Source organism: Danio rerio, chromosome 2, assembly GCF_052040795.2.
Source record: "Danio rerio strain M-AB ecotype USA chromosome 2, GRCz13ab, whole genome shotgun sequence".
Lineage (NCBI taxonomy): Eukaryota > Metazoa > Chordata > Actinopteri > Cypriniformes > Danionidae > Danio > Danio rerio.
This window is the reverse complement of record NC_141022.1, coordinates 50097501-50120077: the sequence shown is the minus strand read 5'-3', so window position 1 is coordinate 50120077 and position 22577 is coordinate 50097501. Positions and strand designations below refer to the sequence as shown.

At 36.8% G+C, this 22577-nt stretch overlaps 2 protein-coding genes across 4 annotated transcripts in view; both read right to left on the bottom strand.

Annotated features, from left to right (window-relative positions):
- Positions 1–22577, bottom strand: part of LOC147846486 (uncharacterized) — a 480702-nt gene that overhangs the window by 35189 nt on the left and 422936 nt on the right. The window lies entirely within an intron of this gene.
- Positions 1–22577, bottom strand: part of ephb1 (EPH receptor B1) — a 561737-nt gene that overhangs the window by 141775 nt on the left and 397385 nt on the right. For all 3 annotated transcript variants that reach the window (XM_087241322.1, XM_087241321.1, XM_087241320.1), the window contains one exon: positions 17390–17545. In XM_087241322.1, the coding sequence (XP_087097448.1) occupies positions 17390–17545 (156 nt within the window). The remainder of the gene's footprint in view (positions 1–17389; positions 17546–22577) is intronic.

The window sequence follows — 22577 nt, the reverse complement described above, 5'->3', positions numbered from 1 at the left end:
ACTCTGGACTAGCCGTTTCATTATTATTGCTGTGTTTTCAGCCTAAAGTTTTTCACTGTTTTGCTGTTTGATGGAGTTCATTGTCCTGCATAAAAAATTAATAAAAAATAAAAAAAAAATAAAATAAAATTCACCTGATTGAGCCACAAATGTAAGAAAAGACATTCAGATTTACTCCAGAACACTGGACTAGCCATTTCAGTATTATTTCTGTGTTTTCAGCCTAAAGTATTTAACTGTTTTGCTATTTGTTGGCATCCATTGTCCTGTAGGAAAATGTTGGGCTGTTTGGTTGACAAATGCAACACTGTAAAAAATCCAGGGTTCCACACAATTTATTCATGTTTTCCCAACACACATTGATTAAGTTAACTTAACACTTTTAACAAATTTATGTGCATTAAACATAAAAAATAAGTTGTCCCAGTGAAATCTCAAGAATTGTGTTGTTTCAGCTCATTTTAACTAAGTAGTTTTAACAAGTAAAAAAATGAGTGAGGGAATAACAAGCAGGTTTAGTTCAGGACTCTGGACCAGCCATTTTATTATTATTTCTGTATTTTCAGCCTAAAGTATTTAACTGTTTTGCTGTTTGATGTTGTACATTATCAATCAACAAAAAAAGTCCAGCTGATTGAGTGATAAATGCAAGGAAGGAACTGAATGTTGCTGAATAAGCTTGTGATGAACATTTACATTCACTCTGTCGTCTTTATAAATCAAATAAAAATTGTATTAGTCACATACAGAGTCATAAACAGTACGATATGCAGGGAAATGCTAATACGACTGCCTGTGACCTTAAAAATGATTATCAATAAGAAATATATAATGGAATAAAATAAGAGATACAATAAAATTAAAATATACAAAACAAACTTAGGCATAGAAAATATAGCTAAAACTATTTGATATACAATATAGAAAACTTAGTTATAGATTAACAATATGTACAATAAACAATTTCAGTTATAAAAGACCAAGCTCCAGCAGCAGAAAACATTGCCAAAACATCACACCTCACCTTTGCTGATATACTGCATACACTTTTAGTTCAGTCTTTCTACAGAATGAATGTTTGAAGCAGAATTCAACATGCTCCTTCAGGCTTTCAGTCTAAATTATCTTAAACGCCAAGACACTGAATGACATGACAAATCTTTTAGAGATCAGAATCGTCCTTTTTTACATTATTGGGTCATCTTGTGCATTTGTCTTTCATGAATGACCAGCATTTCTAAAGACTTGAATGAATTGGTGTCATTGTAAACATACAATATTCTAGAAGCCACATATTTGGAAACACGAGCATCTCTTGCTGTGGCTAAAACGGCTGACAACCTGCTGTTGGAGAGTTTTGTCACTTTAGAACGGCTCAGCATCTTGCACAGTCAGTGAAAACTGGAAGATTAGACTAAATAGGCCAGTTAAATAGGGTTTGTCAGATAATTAAAGGATTTACTACCAGGTGCTTAACGCCACATAAAGACTAATAACAGGGAGGAATCTGCAAGTGTTCTTTATTTTTTTATTTTTTTTTATACTGTGCTAGAGAATATCTGTTATGAAATATGGTTAAATTTATCATGATCTAAGCTTTAAAAAAAACTGTTATTTTACCTTGTCGTCAGCATAACTTCAAATAGCACTAAGCAGTGATCTTGAAATTAAGTTATATGTTAAAAATCTATATATTTTATTTATTTTTTTATTTTTATTTATTTTTTATTTTATTTTATTTTATTTTATTTTATTTTATTTTATTTTATTTTATTTTATTTATTGATGCACTGAAATAAAATGCTTTGTAATAACTATTTTTTAATGCATTAAACAATATAAAAGTGATTTTGTACTTTCTATTTTACTGGATAAACTAAATTATACTTATTTTAGCAACAACAAACTAGCCAATAAAATAACCACCATTTAAAAAATACAGTTTTAATGATAGTGAATGAGTTGAGATGTGTCATTTTACTAGCATTGCCATGACAGAACAGTAGCGCTAATGTAAGCAGCATGAACAAGTATGCTATATAGAAAAGCCCTCTTGGCGCATTATTTAAGTGTACTTTTTACGATGGTCATGTGTGGTAAATGCTTGGGTAAGTCTATGTGTACATAAGCAGAATATACACAAAGATATTTAGAACTTTGCCCCTGGTTTCATTTTCAATACTCTACATTTGCATTGTTGTTCAATGTAAATATGTGCTTGACAAATGTGTGTGACCATTACAACTCGTTTTTTTAGACGCTGTGTCAAATTGAAAGAACTGCTCATCACTGTTAGTTCCACAGCAGTGGACAAATCAGAAAAGCTCGGAGGCAGGGCAACCATTGCCAGTTTCTGTTTACAGGCACCCGACGGCTGTGTTTGGATACTTTCCTGATTTATTCAGTGCTTAAAAAAAAAAAAAAAAAAAAAAATATTCTTGAGGACTGACTCTCGTGTGTTTAGAAACAAAGATTGGTGTGTTCGAGCCCTTATAAGTTTTATACCGCAGCACTTTCTGCATCATTCACTACTCACAGTGAATATGGATAGAAGCAGAGTAAAACTAAACACTAAACATTTGCCTTTTTTTTTTGGCTCATATATTTTGCCAGTTTCTCTTTTCCGTTATATAATAATAATGGGAGAATGCCATTTTAAGGCAATACTTTTCAGCACCCAAACAAATAATTATCAGTATATTCAGGAAAACAAAAACAAAACTGGGACTCTATATCTAGATGGATGGATGGATGGATGGATGGATGGATGGATGGATGGATGGATGGATGGATGGATGGATGGATGGATGGATGGATGGATGGATGGATGGATGGATGGATGGATGGATGGATGGATGGATGGATGGATGGATGGATGGATGGATGGATAGACAGACAGACAGACAGACAGACAGACAGACAGACAGACAGACAGACAGACAGACAGACAGACAGACAGACAGACAGACAGACAGACAGACAGATAGATAGATAGATAGATAGATAGATAGATAGATAGATAGATAGATAGATAGATAGATAGATAGATATATGGATGGATAGATGGATGGATGGATGGATGGATGGATGGATGGATGGATGGATGGATAGATTAAATAAATAAAAAAATAAATACAATTATTGTAATTTATTATTATTTTAATTAATTAATATTAATGTATTTATTTATTTATTTTTTATTACTACTGTTTACTATGTTTTTTTATATATGTATGTTCTTTTAATTGTAAACTTTATAGACAGAGATATAAATTTTTCCCATTATTTTCTGAGTATACAGATTTATTTATTTATTTTTTAAATATATATAAAAAGGTGCTTTGGTTAATGAAACTCAGACACCGTCCACTTGTGGTTTTAGGCTCAGACACACAATGTTTGCGATGCTCTCAACAAGATTAAAAGCGAATCCTGTGAGCTAGTATCAAAGCGTCGGAGATGTGAGGATGAGAGAGACAGACACACTGAGAACTGTGACAGGCCTGAGGAGATTAATCTGGAAATGGACATGTGGATGATAAGGAATCGACTGGCTGCTGTTGCTGCTGCTGGATTTATTGCACATTTAACTCTCTCTGTCTCACACACGCTGGCGAGAGGCCAACCAGACGCCTGCTACCACTGCCCGTCCTGCACAATGAGGATAAATCGGGCTTGTTTTACAACACACACACACACACAAAAAGCAACACTATCTTTATTGAGTTTTCTCTCAGTTTTCTCATTCTCGGTGGACCACTTACACTGAGCTTTATAATGCAGTTCCTATTGCAAGACACCATAAACAATACCATTTAAAAGTCTATACATACTTTCATTATTAACACTGATATTTAGGATACTTTGAACTTTAAAACCTTAAAACTAATACCTAAAAAATACCTTAAAACCTAAAAAGGACACCTGATTTTAAAAGGGGACCTACATGTATTATGCTCCTTTTTACAAGATGTAAAATAAGTCACTGATGTCCCTACAGTATGTGTATCAGATCGGGCGATCAATTGACTCAGGTTTCTTTACATTTAAAGTTGTTTTTTGTTTTTTTTTCTGAATTTTCAACCAATAACAATAAACTCTGGTCAAAAGACTGTGTTGCTCCATCTTTCTTTGACTTTTCTATATCGTAATAAACCTTAAACAGTCCAATAAGGGTGGAGCAATCCATTACAAACAAAAGAGTAGGGGTGAAACCAGCAAACATACACAACTAAACATATAAACAGTTAATACATTATATTTAATCAAATTATGGCTCTTAAGGCTCCTACACACCGGGACGTTTTTTGTTTGCGTTTATCGTCAGCGTTTTACGAGACGTTTTTCAGTGTTTAAACCCAAGCACTTTTCACTGGCGTCAAGCAGACGAGTATGCTAAATCACTCTTTTGGCGTTAGATGGCGCTGCACAACTATAAGCTTCTGACACCCGCTTATAACACAGAAGAAGTGAAGAAGTGGAAGTTCACAGTCACACGCATGTTGTTAAAGTTGCTGGTGACTCGAACAAGCATGGATGGTTCAAGCAGCCGTTCCAGCTCTAGCGATGATATGATTATTGTTTACCAGTGCAATAAGCAGCTGCACGTTCATATCGCCTCTGGGCATCTTCTTCAATGTGCGCTCGCATTGACAGTTTTGCGCTTGAGCGCCTCCAAGTGCTGTTTACAGTAACTTCAGCAGCTCCATGCACGTAAACAAAGGTGCCGATCTGATTGGTGGAGAAGGTTTTGACGCCGTGCGTCAAAACAAAAAAAACGTGCATGAGGTGTTTTTTTTTTTAAATGACGCTTTTGCGCCTGCTGTTTTGCGCGTTGGTATGCACAATCACATTGACGCCCTTTATTTAGTTACGAGGCGTTAAACGTCAACAGAAAACGTGAGCAAAAAACGTCTCAGTGTGCACGGGAAGTTTCCGTTCAAAATACCCCACAAATGTTTTATAACTCTTTGAAATTGCCTCTTTTAGGTTTTGATCTGAATTATGCCAATTTGGTGACTATCGTTTTAAATTCCAATAAAATTATGCTATCCCTATGTGTCACTATAACGGTAGATTCAAAAACAAGACTAAAGCCGCGGTCATGCTGCACAGAACAAAAACTCAAGCTCGTGCGACAGGTTTCGCAGTTCGTTGCATTGCAAAGTTCCAACTCTGATCCGCAAAATCGCACCACATAAGTTCATGAGACCAATAGAAGATCAAAACTCACTTTTTTTTTTCATCTTGGGCACAAATTACTTGTTGATGCCAGAGGAAAACGGCCAGACTGGTTCGAGCTGATAGAAAAGCAACAGTAAGTCAAATAACCACTTCTTACAACCGAGGTATGCAGAAGAGCATCTATGAATGCACAACACGTTCAACCTTGAGGCGGATGAGCAGAAGAAGATGACAACAGGTGCCATTCCTGTCAGCTAAGAACAGAAAACTGAGGCTACAATTCGCACAGGCTCACCAAATTCGAACAATAGAAGATTGGAAAAACATTGCCTGGTCTGATGAGTCTCGATTTCTGCTGCGACATTTGGATGGTAGGGTCAGAATTTGGCATCAACAACATGAAAGCATGGATCCAACCTGCCGTATCAACAGTTCAGGCTGGTGGTGGTGGTGTAATGGTGTGGGAGAAATTTTCTTTGAATACTTTGGGCCCGTTAATACCAATTAAGCATCGTGTCAAGACCACAGCCTACCTGAGTATTGTTGCTGACCATGTCTACCCCTTTATGACCACAGTGTACTCATCTTCTGATGGCTACTTCCAGCAGGATAACACACCATGTCATAAAGCGCGAATCATCTCAGACTGGTTTCTTGAACATGACAATGAGTTCACTGTACTCAAATGGCCTCCACAGTCACCAGAACTCAATCCAATTGAGCATCTTTAGGATGTAGTGGAATGGGATATTCGTATCATGGATGTGCAGCCGACAAATCTGCAGCAACTGCGTGATGCTATCGTGTCAATATGGAGCAAAATCTCAGAGGAATTTTTCCCGTACCTTGTTGAATCTGTGCCATGAAGGATTAAGGCAGTTCTGAATAGTGGACCAACCCAGTACTTGTAAAGTGTACCTAATAAAGTGGCCGGTGAGTGTAGTATACGTAACATTGATACTATTTTGTAATTTAAGAAAGATTCCTTGAACGATGATGTTGTGACAGCATCTACCATATGTATAGTTTCAGTATATCACACAGCTCCCAAAACATGACTAAAAATTTATCTTACAGCGAAATAAGCTTGCATATAACTAAATAATGATTAAATTAAGTTCCTTTGGCCCTCTTAACGGCAACCTTGTTTTTAAAATAGCACATTTCAACAAACACACAATATTATTAATGAGTGAAACAGCGCTAATGAGAATTCTAGCAGTGGTCTATGGCCTGTGCACAAATAAATGCTCTATTTGTTATTCAGAAACTATTTTTGGAAGAAAAAGTAAGCATTCAGGAAAAAACTTCAGCTAATACGAAAATCAAAATTAATTTTGTCAACAAAAAGCACACAAGACTTCAGACATCTACTACAAATCATAGCGACAAATGCCTCAGCAAAATGAAGTTCTGAGAAGAGAGATGTGTGTGCAGACGATTAACTTCTGGACATTCTTAGTGTGTGTGCGTGTGTGTGTGTGTGCACATGAGATGGTTTGGAGCTGCTGAAGAAAGCCTGTGTGTTGTGTGTGTACACAGGCTTAAAGTTCATAGCAGAATCACAGAGTCAGACATCGCTGGCAGAGGATTAACGGCAGCAAAGCAATTATACTGCTTTACGCTTCCGTTCACCGCACCTGAACATACAACACTGACTTCTGCAGGTCAGCCCACTGTATATCTATGTGTTTGTGGGTGTGTGTGTGTGTTTGTATATGTGTGTGCTGCTATGAAGAAATAGAGGTGTTCTCCAGGGATCTGTCTAAGCACAATCACCTACATCAGGGGTGGTCAACCCTGTTCCTGGACAGCCACCTTCCAGCAGATTTCAGTTTACTATATCAAACACACCTGAACCGATTACTTAGGACCTGAACACCACGTGATAATTACAGGCAGGTGTGCTTGATATGGGTTGGAACTGAAATCTGCAGGTCGGTGGCTCTCCAGGAATAGGGTTGGCCACCAATGAAGTGGAAGGAGACTTTGTTGGAAGAAATGGAAGAAGAGTTTGTATTCACTTCCAAACCAGATCTGGTGCAGTTTGAAAAAATGAAAGCAACATGACTTCAAGAAAATAAAGGAATTTGCAAAGGAAAGGCTAAACAAACCCACATACATATATAATAACAACTGTGCTATATAAGCCTTGATGTATTAGTTACATCAAATGCAGACTGCTCTCCGGTGGCCAACCAATCCTCTGATAACAAGTCCAGCTCTTGCTCGGCCAAACAAAACTAAATCCATGAGAGAATGCTTTATTCTCACACACATACAATTTTATTTGAATCTAAAAGAGGACATTGCAAAGACTACTTCTCTTTTTATGAAGCCGAATCAAATATTTTTCCTTTTTCAAATAATTCCCACATGAAGCTTATGCCTAGTTTAGACTGCGTGATTTTAGCCCCGATTGTGGCTCGCCGACAGGTTTTGAGAAATCGCAGACAAATGCCTGAAATCACAGGCAAATTGCTGCTCGTGCACGTGAGTGACAATCACACAGTATGAACTTTCAAAGACGCGATCTGAGAGAATCGCCGATGAGTCGCCGATGCCTGTGAGATATTTGGTGTGCTAAATATCTGGAGCTGTCGGCGATTCAAATCATGCCGTGTGAATTGAGTTTTGACTGAAAATAACATCGGCGATCGCCTACAGCCAATGAGAAAGCAGCATTCACTTGTGTGTGCGTGTGTGTATACCTGCTGCAGGCCAGCGGGAGGCTGGGGGAGAAGTTAAAAGCGCTCTTTTTCAGTTTATTTGGACCCATGAAATGGAGGAAAAACCAGTGGAGGTTTGACGGGACTCAGGAGCAACTGTGTCTGTTTGACGTTTCATACAGAAAGAAATTAGTTTATTATCAACGTTGAGGAGAAATGGCTAATTCTTTAAACCCAGGTGAGAAAACACGTACATGTTCTACCCCATTAAAGGCTTCTTTCTCATTATGTAGGTAATAACAAAAGATATACTGCATGTTTTTGGCTGTGAGACGTTGTTTGGACGAAGTTGTCGGCGATTCTTCTTATAGTAAAGTCATGCAATGTGAATGTCCAGGTCGCCGATCCATCTTGCAGTGTAAACAAAGCATCGACGAAACACAAGCCCAGATAGTCATGCAGTGTGAAAACATCTGTGACATGACTACTTTGAAAATCATGCAGTCTGAACTCGGCATTATCAGATCATTTTTCACAGTTTTTCCAACAATATTTTTTTCTTCTAGAAAAAGTCTTATTTGTTTTATTTTGGCTAGAATAAAAGCAGTATTTAATTTTTAAAACCATTTCAAGGTCAGTATTATTAGCCCCTTTAAGCTATATTTTTATACACATCATTGAATATTACATTATTATATACATTATTATGAACATTATTGAGCAAGTCTGCGGTGAGATAAAGAAGGAGGCACTGAAGATGAATCCAAATAATCTTGATGAACTCTGGGATATAAATACTTGATTATCTACAAAACAAACCATCATGATACATTGATTTGCATTATTAACCTAATGGCTAACCTAGTTAAGCCTTTGAATGTCTCTTTAAGCTGAATACTAGTATCTTGAAAATATCTAGTGAAATATTATGTACTGTCATCATAGCAAATATAAAATAAATCAGTTATTAGCAATAAGTTATTAATGCTATTGTTTAAATTTGTGTTGAAAAACTATCCAGGAGGTCTAATAATTCTGACTTCAACTATATGTATAATACACACACACACACATAGGGCCCTACCAAGGCACAACGCAATCGTTGTTTGCTAGTTTCAGCTTAGCGCAAGAGTCGTTTTGGCGTTTTGCGCCAATCTGTTTAAATTGCAAATGCATTTGCGCTTACTGTATATGTGCGCCCATAGGCATTGTGGTCAAAAAAAGAAGCCATGTTGAGGCGCATTGCAGGCGCGTTGCTATTTTGAGAAACTATAATAGATTTTTCAATAGACCAGAACAACGCCGGTCTATTGTCCAGCGCAGAGCCCTTTAGTTGTGCGCCTTGCTTACTGCTTAATACACACAAGATGTAGAGCAATACGCAAATATCTTTACATATGAAAAAGAATAAACATATTAAGGATATATAAATAGGATATAATAAGAATAGGTTATAAATATAAAGGATTAAAATATTACAAAACATATTATTTTCTAGCCTACATAAATATAAAAACCAAACTTTCATGCCTTCTTCATCTCAGAGGCTTTTTCAGTTTATTTGTGACAATTTGCTTTGGTATTATGTTAAAATTATGAGCAGTATTATTTATTATATCCATATTTATTTTTGTTTATTAAAAACAAGCTTAGATCTTCCCACCTGTCAGGTTTCAGACCATATGGGGCACAGCAGGTGTATATGGATATAAATCAGTTTTTTGACCACACTTATTGGTTGTTTATTATTGTTCATTTATTCGTTTGCTGGAAATTAGAATTGAATTTAGAAATAGTTTTGAAACAAATCTTTGCGCTTAACAAACAAAATTAATTATTTATAGGCTAATTGATGTCTGTGCGTACAAGGTTTCCCTTTCCACGAGAGCAAAAGTGAAAGTAGATAATGAGGAGGCCTTACCTGTCATTCTTGCGCTGCAGATGCTCTGTTTAACTGTTTTCTTGCTAGTGAATTGTTCAGTTTTTCCACTTACAAAGTCGTCATGTAAATAGCAAATGCGCTATGGTGCGTTGCAACTGGCTCTTAAAGGGAATGGGGGATAAGACTCTGATCTGTTTATTCTCAAAACACACCTATAACTCATTAAGAAAATAAGCTCAACCCTTTTAGACCATGCGCCATGGCGCAAAGTGGATTTTCCATCCTTATATTAGCAAAAGTGGATTCTGACACGCCCTGAATGCGTTTGTGCCCTGCTTTGCGCAAGGATTGTCAAAATAGAGCCCATTATGTCAAAACACACTTTTAATTGGATGTGATTAATCACAATTAATCTTTGTCCAGCACTAATATAAAGTAGCCTGAGAGACATTGTATTTGTTAGAGCTCAGTTATGAAGAAGAAAATGTTCTAAAAATATAGCCAAGAAATCTTTCCCACACACTCACACTGTGACTTCCATGTAAACCTAGATGTATTACTTGCACTGAACCCAGACTTGTCACCAACCGAGCCCCAAATAACAAGTTTTGCTTTTGCCCGGCCAATTGAAACAGAAAATCCAAGAGAGAGTGCCGTATCTACACACACACACACACACACACACACACACACACACACACACACACACACACACACACACATACACAAACCTTGGTCAACACGCAGCTCCTGGAGAATTAATCTTGAGAATTGTGCTGTCCGGCTTCCTCCAATTAAGCAGTGTGCTGTCAGCCGTTGACGCGCTCCCAGCAGACGTTTCTGAGGAAATCATTTAGGTTCTGATGGAGGCTCGAGGCGATTCGGGCCAGTCCCGCAGAGAGAAGCACGAGCCCCCAGAGAGAGAGAGACAGTGAGTCTGAGAGCGAGACAGACGTCCACTCAACCCCCTGAGGTGCTCACAGAAATGGACACGGAGATGGAGAAATGCTTGATTGTCAGTGAAGCCGTGGCGATGTGCTTTTGTATGTGCAGATTCATGTGAGCTGACTTTCTGTAAATCAATCATCATGTACTGTATATCAGATCATTTTCTAATAGTTCAGAGGTGCGTTTCCCAAGCAACAACATACTGTAAGCATGGCTGAACTATCATAGTATGATGCATCATTTGGGAAAAGGATGATGTAGTGAAGAGTGTTTCCCAAAACCGTAGTTTCTCTGTCGCAGATCCAGCGTTTGAACCACATTAGTGATACTGTAAAACGTCCGGATGCTTACATAATGATGCTCTAAACAGGAAGGAGTAACAACTTCTTTAGAGAAAGACCACATAACTTTTTTGTGAGAAAATATTTTATACTCCTACATTTTTTAAAATTCTATTTTAATTGTAGTAAAAACATGCACTCGTTTTCCATATTAAATCAAATATATGTAAATGTTTTCTTTACAAATATTACCACTTACAAAAAGCAGACACGTAATCTAATATCATATATAAAGCATCATGTTAAGGGTTTTAGTGTATAGTAGGTCATTTATTGAGAAATAAAAATCTCTCTCTCTCTCTCTCTCTCTCTGTGTGTGTGTGTGTATATATATATATATGAACAATATCACACGAGTAGCAATGCAAAATGACTGTATATCGGCACTGGTGGGAGGCATGCGTTGGCACGAGGCCACAGGCCAGCCATATCGCACTGCTACTCGTGTGATATTGCATTTAAACAACAGTTTGATGGCATAATTGGGTATATAAAAACAAAATCAAACATGGCGAGTCTCAAAAACCCTTTTCTATGAGGAACTACTTTCTTACGCATTGGATTTAAATCATAATCTGACAGTTAAACAGCTGAAAATTATCTTTTAAACTTTAGATCTGTAGTGTCTGCTTTTTGATGGCTGTATGTGGGCGGAGTAATACACAAAGGGTAAAGAGGCTGTACGGCTGCTAATATTACTTAAATATATCACGGCTATCAGCCAATCAGATTCGAGAACCAGACAGAACTGTTATGTAAATATATATATATATATATATATATATATATATATGAAGAAAATATAGCTTAAAGGGGCTAATAATTTTGTCCTTAAAATTGTGTTTAAAAAATTATAAACTGCTTTTATTCAAGCCAAAATTAAATAAATATTATCAGACATACTGTGAAAATTCCCTTGCTCCGTTAAACAACATTTGGGAAATATTTCAAAAGGAATAAAAAAATCAAAGGGGGCTAATAATTCTGCTTCAACTGTACATATACAAGACACACACCTAGAATTATGGCACCAGCAATGTTATGGAACAATAGATTCACTTTTGACTTAATAATAGTAATAATTAAACTTATGAATATCTCATAATAACTTGATTTAATATAATACCTAAGCTTGAATAATGGTATACACATAATAACTGAACAAATAATGTTGAAAGATGAAAGGAATTATAAAGTGATTTTTTAAATACAAATGTGTCTTCATATAAAGATGCTACATTACTTATTTAATTCTGTGAAAACATCTTTGCCCTGTTGAACATTATTTGGGAAATACATGTTTTTTTCTGTCAAAGCTGCTTAACATAATAGATTATAGTCAATTGAAACTGTGTCAGTCCAGTTTTCAGAGTTGGAGTTCAGTTTAGTTCAGTTCAGCATGGTTTAATTTTCACTGCTCCAAACACTGAAGAGCAATCCATCGATTGGAGTTCCACAACTCTTACTATAACTGTGTAAATAGCATTCACATTAACGGTTGGTTATATCTGTAAATGTAAACCAATTGTAAAGAAATCACATTTTCATATTAAAGTAATGTATTAAAGAGACAGTTGAGTATACCTACTGCTGTCTGTGCTTTTAATATCACACTATAACAGAAAAATCACTCCTAATAGTTAAACTACCTTATTGTTTCTCTGTATAACTGCTAGATGCTTTGCAAGCCATTTCTAGCAGCAACTCAATGAAAGGAAAAAAAAATCATTTTCTAACTGTCTGAGACAGTAAAATGACCAGGTGTTATAGTACAGGGCTTTATCAGAGCAGGTGTTGGGCTAAATCGCAAATTGCCATCTGTATGTGTTTCACTGAACGCCATTTTAGACTCTAAATGGTGAATTAAAATGCTGAGAGGACTTGCCAGCTCTTCAGGACTGCAAACACTAACTGCCACCTTTACATGTTTTTTTTTTTCTTTCTGTTTTTGTTTTTCTTTGTGCTGGATTGTACTTCTTCAATTCAGCAGAAAACTACAGATAACTGGAGTATGCTACAGAAAAAAAAAAAAAAAAAACATCTATAAATAAACAACTTCACAACAATTTTTTTTTTTTTTTTAACAAAATAAAACTTTATTCAGTATGTTTAGCTTTTCTTTGTATGTGAAATGTATTTTCGATTTCTGGGTGACAATAGTTGTACACATTATTTATATATTTATTTATTTATTTATTTATTTATTTATTTATTTATTTATTTTTTCACTCAAACAATGCTGCTTGTTTAAACAACTTATTTAAAACGAGTTTAAGTTTTTTGGGGGACAACTTAATTGTTTTAAGGTTAATCCAAACATTCCTTAAATTTGTAAAAACAATTAAGTTAATTTAATCGATTTGTCTTGGGACAACATGAAGGAACTGTGTGGAACCCTGCATTTCTTACAGTGTTCTTCATCTGTTTTGACTTAAAAATAAAATTTCACAAAGTAAAAAAAACAACAAAAAATAACTAAAATAATACATAATTTAAAGTATTAAAAATGTGAAAGAAAACAGAAAAAAGACAAGCTAATTCAAAATATTAAACTGCAGATATTAAACTTCTGCTAAATAAAGCTAAATAATATGCTAAAACGGGGCAGTTTATCACAGATCTGCTGTGTTATGAAACCTGTTCCCTCTACTATAAATTAGATGTGCTAAAACAGTAAATATTTCTTAAATAAATTCGATCCAAAAAAAAAAAAAAATCACCCAGAGGCTGTTTAAAATAAGAATAAAACAAGTTATTTCTGTGTGTTCAACATGTTTTTTGGAAAGAAATAAATGTATTAGTAGAGGCATCCAAAAAAATAAAATAAATGCAGTAATTGAATTTGTGATTAAAGAAGACCACAGCAACAAAAACCCAAACACACACACACACACACACACACACACACACACACACACACACACACACACACACACACACACACACACACACATACACACACACATACAGCTATCTTTATGTGGACTTCCCATAGACACATTTTTATACTGTACTGACTGTATTTTCTATCCCCACCTCAAGCCAACCCTACTCCTAAACCCATCCCTCACAGGAAACAGTCTGCATTTTTACATTTTCAAAATACTTCATTCTGTGTGATTTATGAGCCATTTTCATCATGAGGACCAAAAAACTGTCTCCACAAGGTCAACATTTACTGGTATTTCTAAAATTGCATTTCACTACAGTGAACTGCCACTCATAGCAGTTGCTATAGTTACTACCTATGTTTGGGGGAAGTGTATTTATTTCAAACTGTGATCAAAACTGCCAGAAACCAAACACAGTAGCCCCTTTCACACATACAGACCTTTCCGGAAAATTGCCGGCAATTTTCCGGAAAGGTTGTATGTGTGAACAGGTCCTTTTTGAAAATACCGGTAAATTCGTTCTGGCTATTTTCCGGAAAGAGAAGTTGTAACATTACCGGCAATTTGCCGGAATGCTGCGCTGTGTGAATGCAGAAGGAAGATTCCCGTAATAAGCGCGTGCACGTCTAGAGCGTGCTGACGTGAGACGTCTGCTTTAGCCAATTACAACAGTCAGACGCATTTACGTCCGCGCGGTTTGTGAGAATAAAAACCTTTGAATATTTTTCCAGACACATTTAGCTGCTAGAAGTTAGTCAGATCACGTTTATATGTTCTTCTTAATGCCAACTGTGTAAATAATCATCGATGAGATGCTTATGATAAGCCGTTTGTTTACCTTCAAGCTTTGCGTGTGCCTATGAGCGCCTGCACACGCAAATATTATGAACATCTCGACATGCGAAAGTGATCCTGCGAAAGTTGTTTACAATATTGATCATCCACAGAGTTTGTAATTTAGGCAAATGTTTACAAATACAAGCGCAGCCGTTTAAAGCTCATTTGTGGTGAATGATGTCAGAATTTACCGGTATTTTGGAATGGATGTGTGAATGCTCTTTTCCGAAAAATTTCCGTAACGTCCTCGCCTGTGTGAACAGCGCTTTTTTGAACATACCGGTAAAGTCGTTCCGTAAATTTTCCGGATATTTTCCGGTATCACTGTGTGAAAGGGGCTAATGGCTGCGTCCGAAACCGCCTACTGCTCAGTACTGCATTTGAATTTAAAGTTACTAGTCGGGCGTTAGAAAAGTATGTTCTGTACAATATGAATGAGAGAAGTATGAATGGAATTCAGACGTACATTTTGTCATGGTCACGTGACCTACTTGCGTCAGTTGCATCGCTTCACTCCCGTTTATAAATTCTCTTGTGGGGCATCATGGGATAACACAGCTTGCATGGGATGCACACTTCAGAATCTCGCCAGAAGAGGTCATTCGGGTACTTCTAGCATACTGATTTTTGAATTCAATGAATTCAGATATACTACTCGGCTCACGTACTGATTTTACCGTACCATATAGAATGGTAGTATGTGGTTTCGGACACAGCCTAAAGAATACACAACATGATTCTCTTACTGTATATAGTTTTGAATTAGGAAAAATGTGTAACAGTCAATATAGCAAATGAAGCTCCGTCTACAAGTAGAGGAGCCAATCACTGATCGCTCTAGACTGATGCTTCTCTGGGGGAGAAGCTCAGACCAGACATGTGTTTTTACGACAGTGTTTTTGTGCTCAACAAACACACTCGATTCTCAGAGAATACTAGCTTCACAGACATAAGAAATATATCCACATTAAGCTTGAAATCTGTGTTTTTAAATGAACCAACTACACTTAAAACAAAAGTTTCCTGGTTTTGTAATCTGTATGAAATGAACGTGAGGTACAGTCCGTCCTGTCAAACACACATCACATGACAGGAACTACTCAAACACTACACTCAAACACAAATTGTAAACAAAGTGTTGCTGTCATTTCTGGAGGAGATTCACCATCAAGACCAAGTTGTGAATTACTTCAGAAAAGCAGCCCGATCAGACGATCATTATCCAGAGGATGATAATGTGTACCTGACCATAAATGAGTTTGGTGCCGTGATCTTGTTCCTTTTGAGTGCCCATGCGTATTAGCTCAGGCAACTGTAAAATATATAGATTTTGTTGCATTCGAACGTTTAGAAACTAAACTTACAAGATTCCAAATATGTAATGTAATTGTAATGTAAACTGTTTTGGAGAATTTGATGTTTTCTCATTCAGACAGAATGCCCGAGCATACTGCCCGAGAGGCATTTCAAAGATGGCCGTCAAGTGAAATAACTTGCCTTAAAGGGACTTTGCTGGATCTACCTGTGCATTTCAAAAACAATGATAATCAGCCAATCAGAATCAAGAATTTCAACAGACCATGGAATAAATAAATAAATAAATAAATACAGGTAAAGAATTATTAGCCCACCTAAATTATTAGACACATTTCTAAACATAATATTTCTAGTAACTAACTTCTAATAGCTGATTTCTTTTATCTTTGCTATGATGACAGTAAATAATATTTTATTAGATATTTTTCAAGATACTAGTATTCACCATCTAGGTTCTGTAAATAATCAAGAAAAAAGCTTAAAGAGGCTAATAATATTGATCCTATTTTTTTTACTTTTATTCTAGCCAAAATAAAACAAATAAGACTTACTTCAGAAGAAAAAAATATTATTATTATTATTATTATTATTATTATTATTATATTTTTGTCGACAAGAAAAAAAAGTGTTGCTGTTGGTATAAGTTTTATATTTAATAATATTGTGACATTCAAGATTTGTCAAGTCAGACAGTTAACTCAAAACAGCAATCACTAGTCTCTCCTCTATCTTAAAAAGTCTCCGTGGTCGGCTTGATAACAGAAACACTGCTGTCACCTCAACGAAAACCCGCCTCTGCTTTCATTTGATTGGATAACGAAAAGACGTGAGTGACATGTCATGCTTTTTCTGCTCAGACTTGGTATTTTTCAATTGCTAGCACACAGTGCGCAACGGCAAAAACGCGAGGCGCAACTGGTGGTTAAAACACGCAGGGTGCATAAGAAAACGCTCATGGCCATTAGTTAACCAGTCAAAAGATGTGCCTCTCATACCAAAAGCATGTTGTGATCAACCCCTTAAACATAATTTTGGAAATGTTTAAAAAATAAAAAATTCACAGGGAGGCTAATAAGTTTGACTTCAACTGTATATACAAGTAATACAAGTAATATATCTTCTTTCATTTTAAACACATGATCCATCTAAACATTCTCATCAGCAAGCTCAATTTGAGCAACATCTTCCTGCTGGTGTAAATTTGAGCTCTCCAAGTGCTTGTGAAGTGATGTTCTGACCTGAGCGCTTGAGTTTAATGTTAATGATGATTAGAATAGCACTAATAGGAGGATGATGATGATGATGATGAGAATGACTCACTGGTGCAGGGCATGTCTGGCTGCTCTCCGTCTGCTCGGTAGTAGCCGTTCCTGCAGACGCAGATGGTGGCCGCTTCAGATGTAGATCTGCTGTTGGCTGGACACTGAGAACACAGACCCGGCCCTTGACTAGCCTTGAATGTTCCTGGAGGACACGCTGGGGAAAGAAGAGTGAGAAAGATGTTGTTAGTGAGAGTTTTTATAGCTTTAGTGGACCCTTTAGTGGCGGATAGAGTAAATCAACCACTTGGGTTAAAGTACAGATAACTCTTATTAGAGTATTACTTCAGTAAAAGCCCTCTTATTTGATTTTTCTGCAGTTAAAGTAGAAAAGTATTTGACTACATGAAAAAATATAATGTATAAACAATAATACTGTACATAGACAATATAAATACATGGATTTTGTAGCATAATATACAACACCATCCCAGACAATATAACACTTTAAACTGTTAAAAATGTTAATAAAAGTCACCTTTTCCAACTGTTCAAGGTTAAAAATTGTTAGAAGAAAGATCAAGATCCTATAATGCAAAAAAATAAAAATATAAAACAATAAAAACATCAATCGCAAAATAGAAAAAACTGCTAATTTATTATTTTATTGAACCTGGTGGTTCCAAACATCTTCCACTTATGGATGATGGAGGTCATTGTGCTCATTGAAACTTTCAGAGGAGCAGAAATGTTTTGTAACCTTCTCCAGTCTTGTGCCTCGAGACAATCCTGTATCAGAGGTCTACAGACAATTGCTTGATTTGTGCTTTGACATGCACTGTCAACCCTTAGGCCTTATGAAGACAGGTGTATGCCTTTTCAAATCATGCCCAATCAACTGAATTTACCACAGATGAACCTCAGTTAAGCTGCTGAAACATCTTAGGAATGATCAGAGGAAACAGAATGTACCTGAGCTCAATTTAGAGCTTCACGGAAAAGTCTGTAAATACTTATGTACGTGATTTTCCAGGTTTTTTTTATTTTTAATAAATTTGCAACAATTTCAAAAACTATTTTTTCACATGGTCATTATAGGGTATTGTGTGTAGAACTTTGAGGAAATAAATTAATTTAATCCATTTTGGAATAAGGCTGTAACATAAAAAATGTGGAAAAAATGAAATGCTATACATAATTTCCAGATGCAGTGGATATAAAAGTTGTCTGTGTTAACAGGGAAGCTAATTGAAAATAAAAGTTAAATGGATTTGCAAAAAAGCAAACAGTGTTTTTTTTTTTGTTTGTTTTTTTGTTTGCCAACATGATGATGAAAAGAATGACGACAAATGAGAAGCTATTAATGTGCCATATATCACTTGGGATGCAACTCAAACATGCTATTGTTTCAGAATGCACTGCTGACAGAGTGTCTGAAGGAGTTAGTGTCAGTTTACTTCAGACTAAAAATGTGTTTGTGAGAGCAAAGCTTGTATTTGTTCCTGTTTAAGAGCAGGGTGAGACGTTTCCTGTTTGCAAGGCCTGTTTCAAGAGAAATGAGTGAAAAGGTGCTCCCAAGACACGTCAGTCAACCTGATGTCAGCACAAGCACAGAAGAAAGGCTAGAAGTGTTTCTTATTGGATTTAAAAAAAAGAAAGACCAGTCTGACTCTTTCAGAGAGGCTATATGGAGGTGTTGATGATTTTGTGCTTGCTGTATAAACCTGTCCCACACTCAGAATGGCAAAAGTACACGCATCCTTTACTCAAGTAGAAGTACAGATAGCCGGGATTCTCCTCAAGAGCTGAGGAGAATCCTGCACTCGTTTATCATTAATTCTGCAGCTACACAACAGGGAGGCTTTCAGCTGCTTCAGCTACATGACCACCAAGTGCAAGCTCACTGAAATCGGTGTGTTTTTGATGAGATCGTATGAACTTATGACACAATGTGCACTGCTGTTGACACAAAAATAACACAAACACATTGTTATTCTTATCCTGACTTATCTTGAATCTGACATCCTTTACACTGTTCCTGGTATTTCAAAGTTGCTTTCAGCAAACCTAACCGCTTTGTCGGGGTCGGTAAAGTAGAACTCTTTGCCGTTGTGTGATACCCTCAGTTTAGCAGGGTATTGCAGACCGTATTTCACTCCTGGTTTATCCTTCAGCAACTCCCTCGCGCGTTTGAAAAAATGCGCGTCGTTTTACCACAGCAGGTGGATAGTCCGGAAAGATGTTAATTCTTTGTGCCTTGAAGACAATCTGTTGCATCCTAGCCGCTTTTTGCATTATTTCTTCCATCTTGTGGACATAATGCAGGCGCAAAATGAAAGCACGAGGGGGTTCATCATTTCCAGGGCGGGCACGATCCACAAGTGAAGGTTTCTCTAGTGACAAGGCTACTGTCAAGAGATGAGCAACGAAATCTCTAGGCTTCACTCCGAATTCAGCACCCTCTTTAATGTTGATTATGCGTATATTTTGCCTTCTGCTGCGGCTTTCGAGGTCTATGCATTTTTCAGTAAGTTGTTCTTAAACTAAGAGCTTTAGTTTAATCAGATCTTGTTCCATCTTGATCATTGTGTCCGACGAAGTAGAAGCGTAACTTTCCAGGCTTGTTAATTCCGCGGCATGATCATCCGTCGTAGCTTTAATCTCCAAAATTGCCGAGTTGGCCTCGTTTTTAAATGCTGACAGTTCTCCTCTGATAGTGACAGCAAGTTGCTCGATCTTCGAATCTATAATTTTCCTAATCTCTGATTTAATTGAGTGAAGTTCTGCACCGAGAGAAGATATCGCATTAAGGATGACTGAGCTGCTCGCCTCTGGAGCATCCTCTTCAGGCGTTTCTTCCACACAAGAGCTGGAGGCTGTCACGGCCTGGTCCGGGTTTTTTCGAGATTTTGCCGGCATAATAAGGAAACTGGACAAATTATATCCGGATGTCGGCTAGTAGTTTCTAGAATGTGAGACTATAAGTATATTAGTGCTCACTATCTTTTACAAGATGTTCTGACGAAGTTATATTAGATTTTTCACGGAGCTGTCTTGAGCTGCGTGCTACTCGCTCATATCGAAACCGGAAGTCACAAACACTTTGGTAAAAATGCTCGGTTCAACAATTTATTTTTGTTGCTCCAACGCAAACTGATTAAGTTAACTTAATATTGTTTTACAAATTTAAGCAGATTGATCATTAAACAATTAAGGCCCAATCCCGACACTATTTTTGTACCCCTAGCCCTAGCTTAAAATTTACTTCTAAGAAATGGGACAGCATTGTCGTAACAGATTCTTACTTCCGAAAATTACAGGAAACTCTTACATGAAAGCACTTCACATAAACACCTTAATTATATTATTGTCTATTAAGGCAAATAACTAGATTACACATGTCCATGTAAACATAGCCACGAGTGTCTTTGAAGTGAGTGAAAGATCCAGAAGGGCATCCTGCTGATTTGATTCAGAAGGGCACTTTTTGGTCTGATGGCTCACTAGTAAGATATACATCAGCGCTCGCATATCAGGAATGTGTGTTGTGTTTGCAGAAAGAAAGAAGCAAATTCCGATTGTGTTTAGCGCTTATACTTATCACAAACACAACAGCAGTCTGGTAGTGATTGCGTCACTTTTTTCAGGGGTTAATTATTGTGATATCTCGATTGCAACAGAGAAATACTGTAGACTGTAACACTGTAGGAAAATATCTCTGTAGATGTCTGCCATTTCATGACACATTCAACCTTATACTCTTAAAACGTGAGCAAAATTAGCTGTTTTATCATCACATTACGCTAGAGAGTCATTCAAACACCAGTGACGATAAAGTGACGTTGGGGAATTAGTAATGGCTTCAGCTGTTTTGACGTCAGCTGCAGATGTGAATGAATGGCAGAAGAAAGTAGTTCCTAATAAAAAGGGGTTTTTAGACACTCTGTGTTTGATTTTCTTATTTAAATGTACTATTATGCCGTCAAACTGTTGCATAAACGCAATATCACATGAGTAGCTGTGCGATATGGCTGTATATCAGCACTGGTGGGACACTAAGGCACTTGGACTGCGGTCTCATGCCAACGTACACCTCCCACCAGTGCTGATATCCAGCCATATTGCACTGCTACTCATGTGATATTGCTCATATATAACATTTCACATATATAACTAGGATTCCACATTTGTTGAATATATAATAATGTAGGTGCTTTCGGAGGACACTCAAATCAGCAGTCAACATTTTCTGAACTCTCCAGCAGGCAATATATCATGTCAGCACTAGATCAATGTAATCTGCTGTTAATACTTTGATTAACTGGCATTACTCTGCTGACAGACGGGACATTCTGGATCATGACGGACCTGGATCGACCTGCTTGCATTTAGGCCTGCCATTTGCATCCCATGCATATGCATCACGCTCATGAATATGAATCAAGGGCCAAACATGCGCTATACAGGGGAATTTAGGATGTGGGTGTGATTAATGCACTTATCAATTTACATATAAAGATGGATGAAGGAAGGAATGAACGGTTAGAAATGAATAAAAGAGGTTGAGAAGATGTGTAGTTTGAGCTGGAGGGAGAGAGGGAGTGTGTCTCTTTTTTAATGAGAGAGGACAGGATAATTCATCCCTCTCTCCATCCATATGAAGGAGTGTGACCTGCGCTGCGTGTGAAATCAAACCTCTGTTCCTGAATATCTGCAGCCTTTGAAAAAAATTAATTAGATGCCATACAGCTCATTAAAAGTTTACAGGGTCGGGTCCACTTTATTACTCTGTTCTTTTATCTATCCATCTACTCACCCGCGGACTTATTCATTTAGTCATTTAATAAATAAGGGGAGGGGACGAGATTAGACATGTAGGGAGAGAAAGAGAAGAAAAAGAGGAGATTAGACCACAAGGCAGAAAGGGGGAAACAATAGAGATGGAAGAGAAGGAAAAAAGGAAGGGAAGGAAAGAAAATGAAAGAAAAAGAAAGAGTAAATGTAAGGAAATGCAAGAGGAAATAAAAGGAAAGGACGTGAAATAAAGGGAAATGAAAGGAAAGGAAAGGAAAATAAAGGAAAGCAAAGGAAAGAAAATTTTAAAGGAAAGTAAGGAGGAAAGGAAAGAAAAAGGAAAGAAAAGAAAAGAAAAGAAAAGAAAAGAAAAGAAAAGAAAAAAAGAGGAAATAAAGGAAAGGAAAGAGGAAAGAAAAGAAAAAGGAAAGGAAATGAAATGAAAGAAAAGAGGA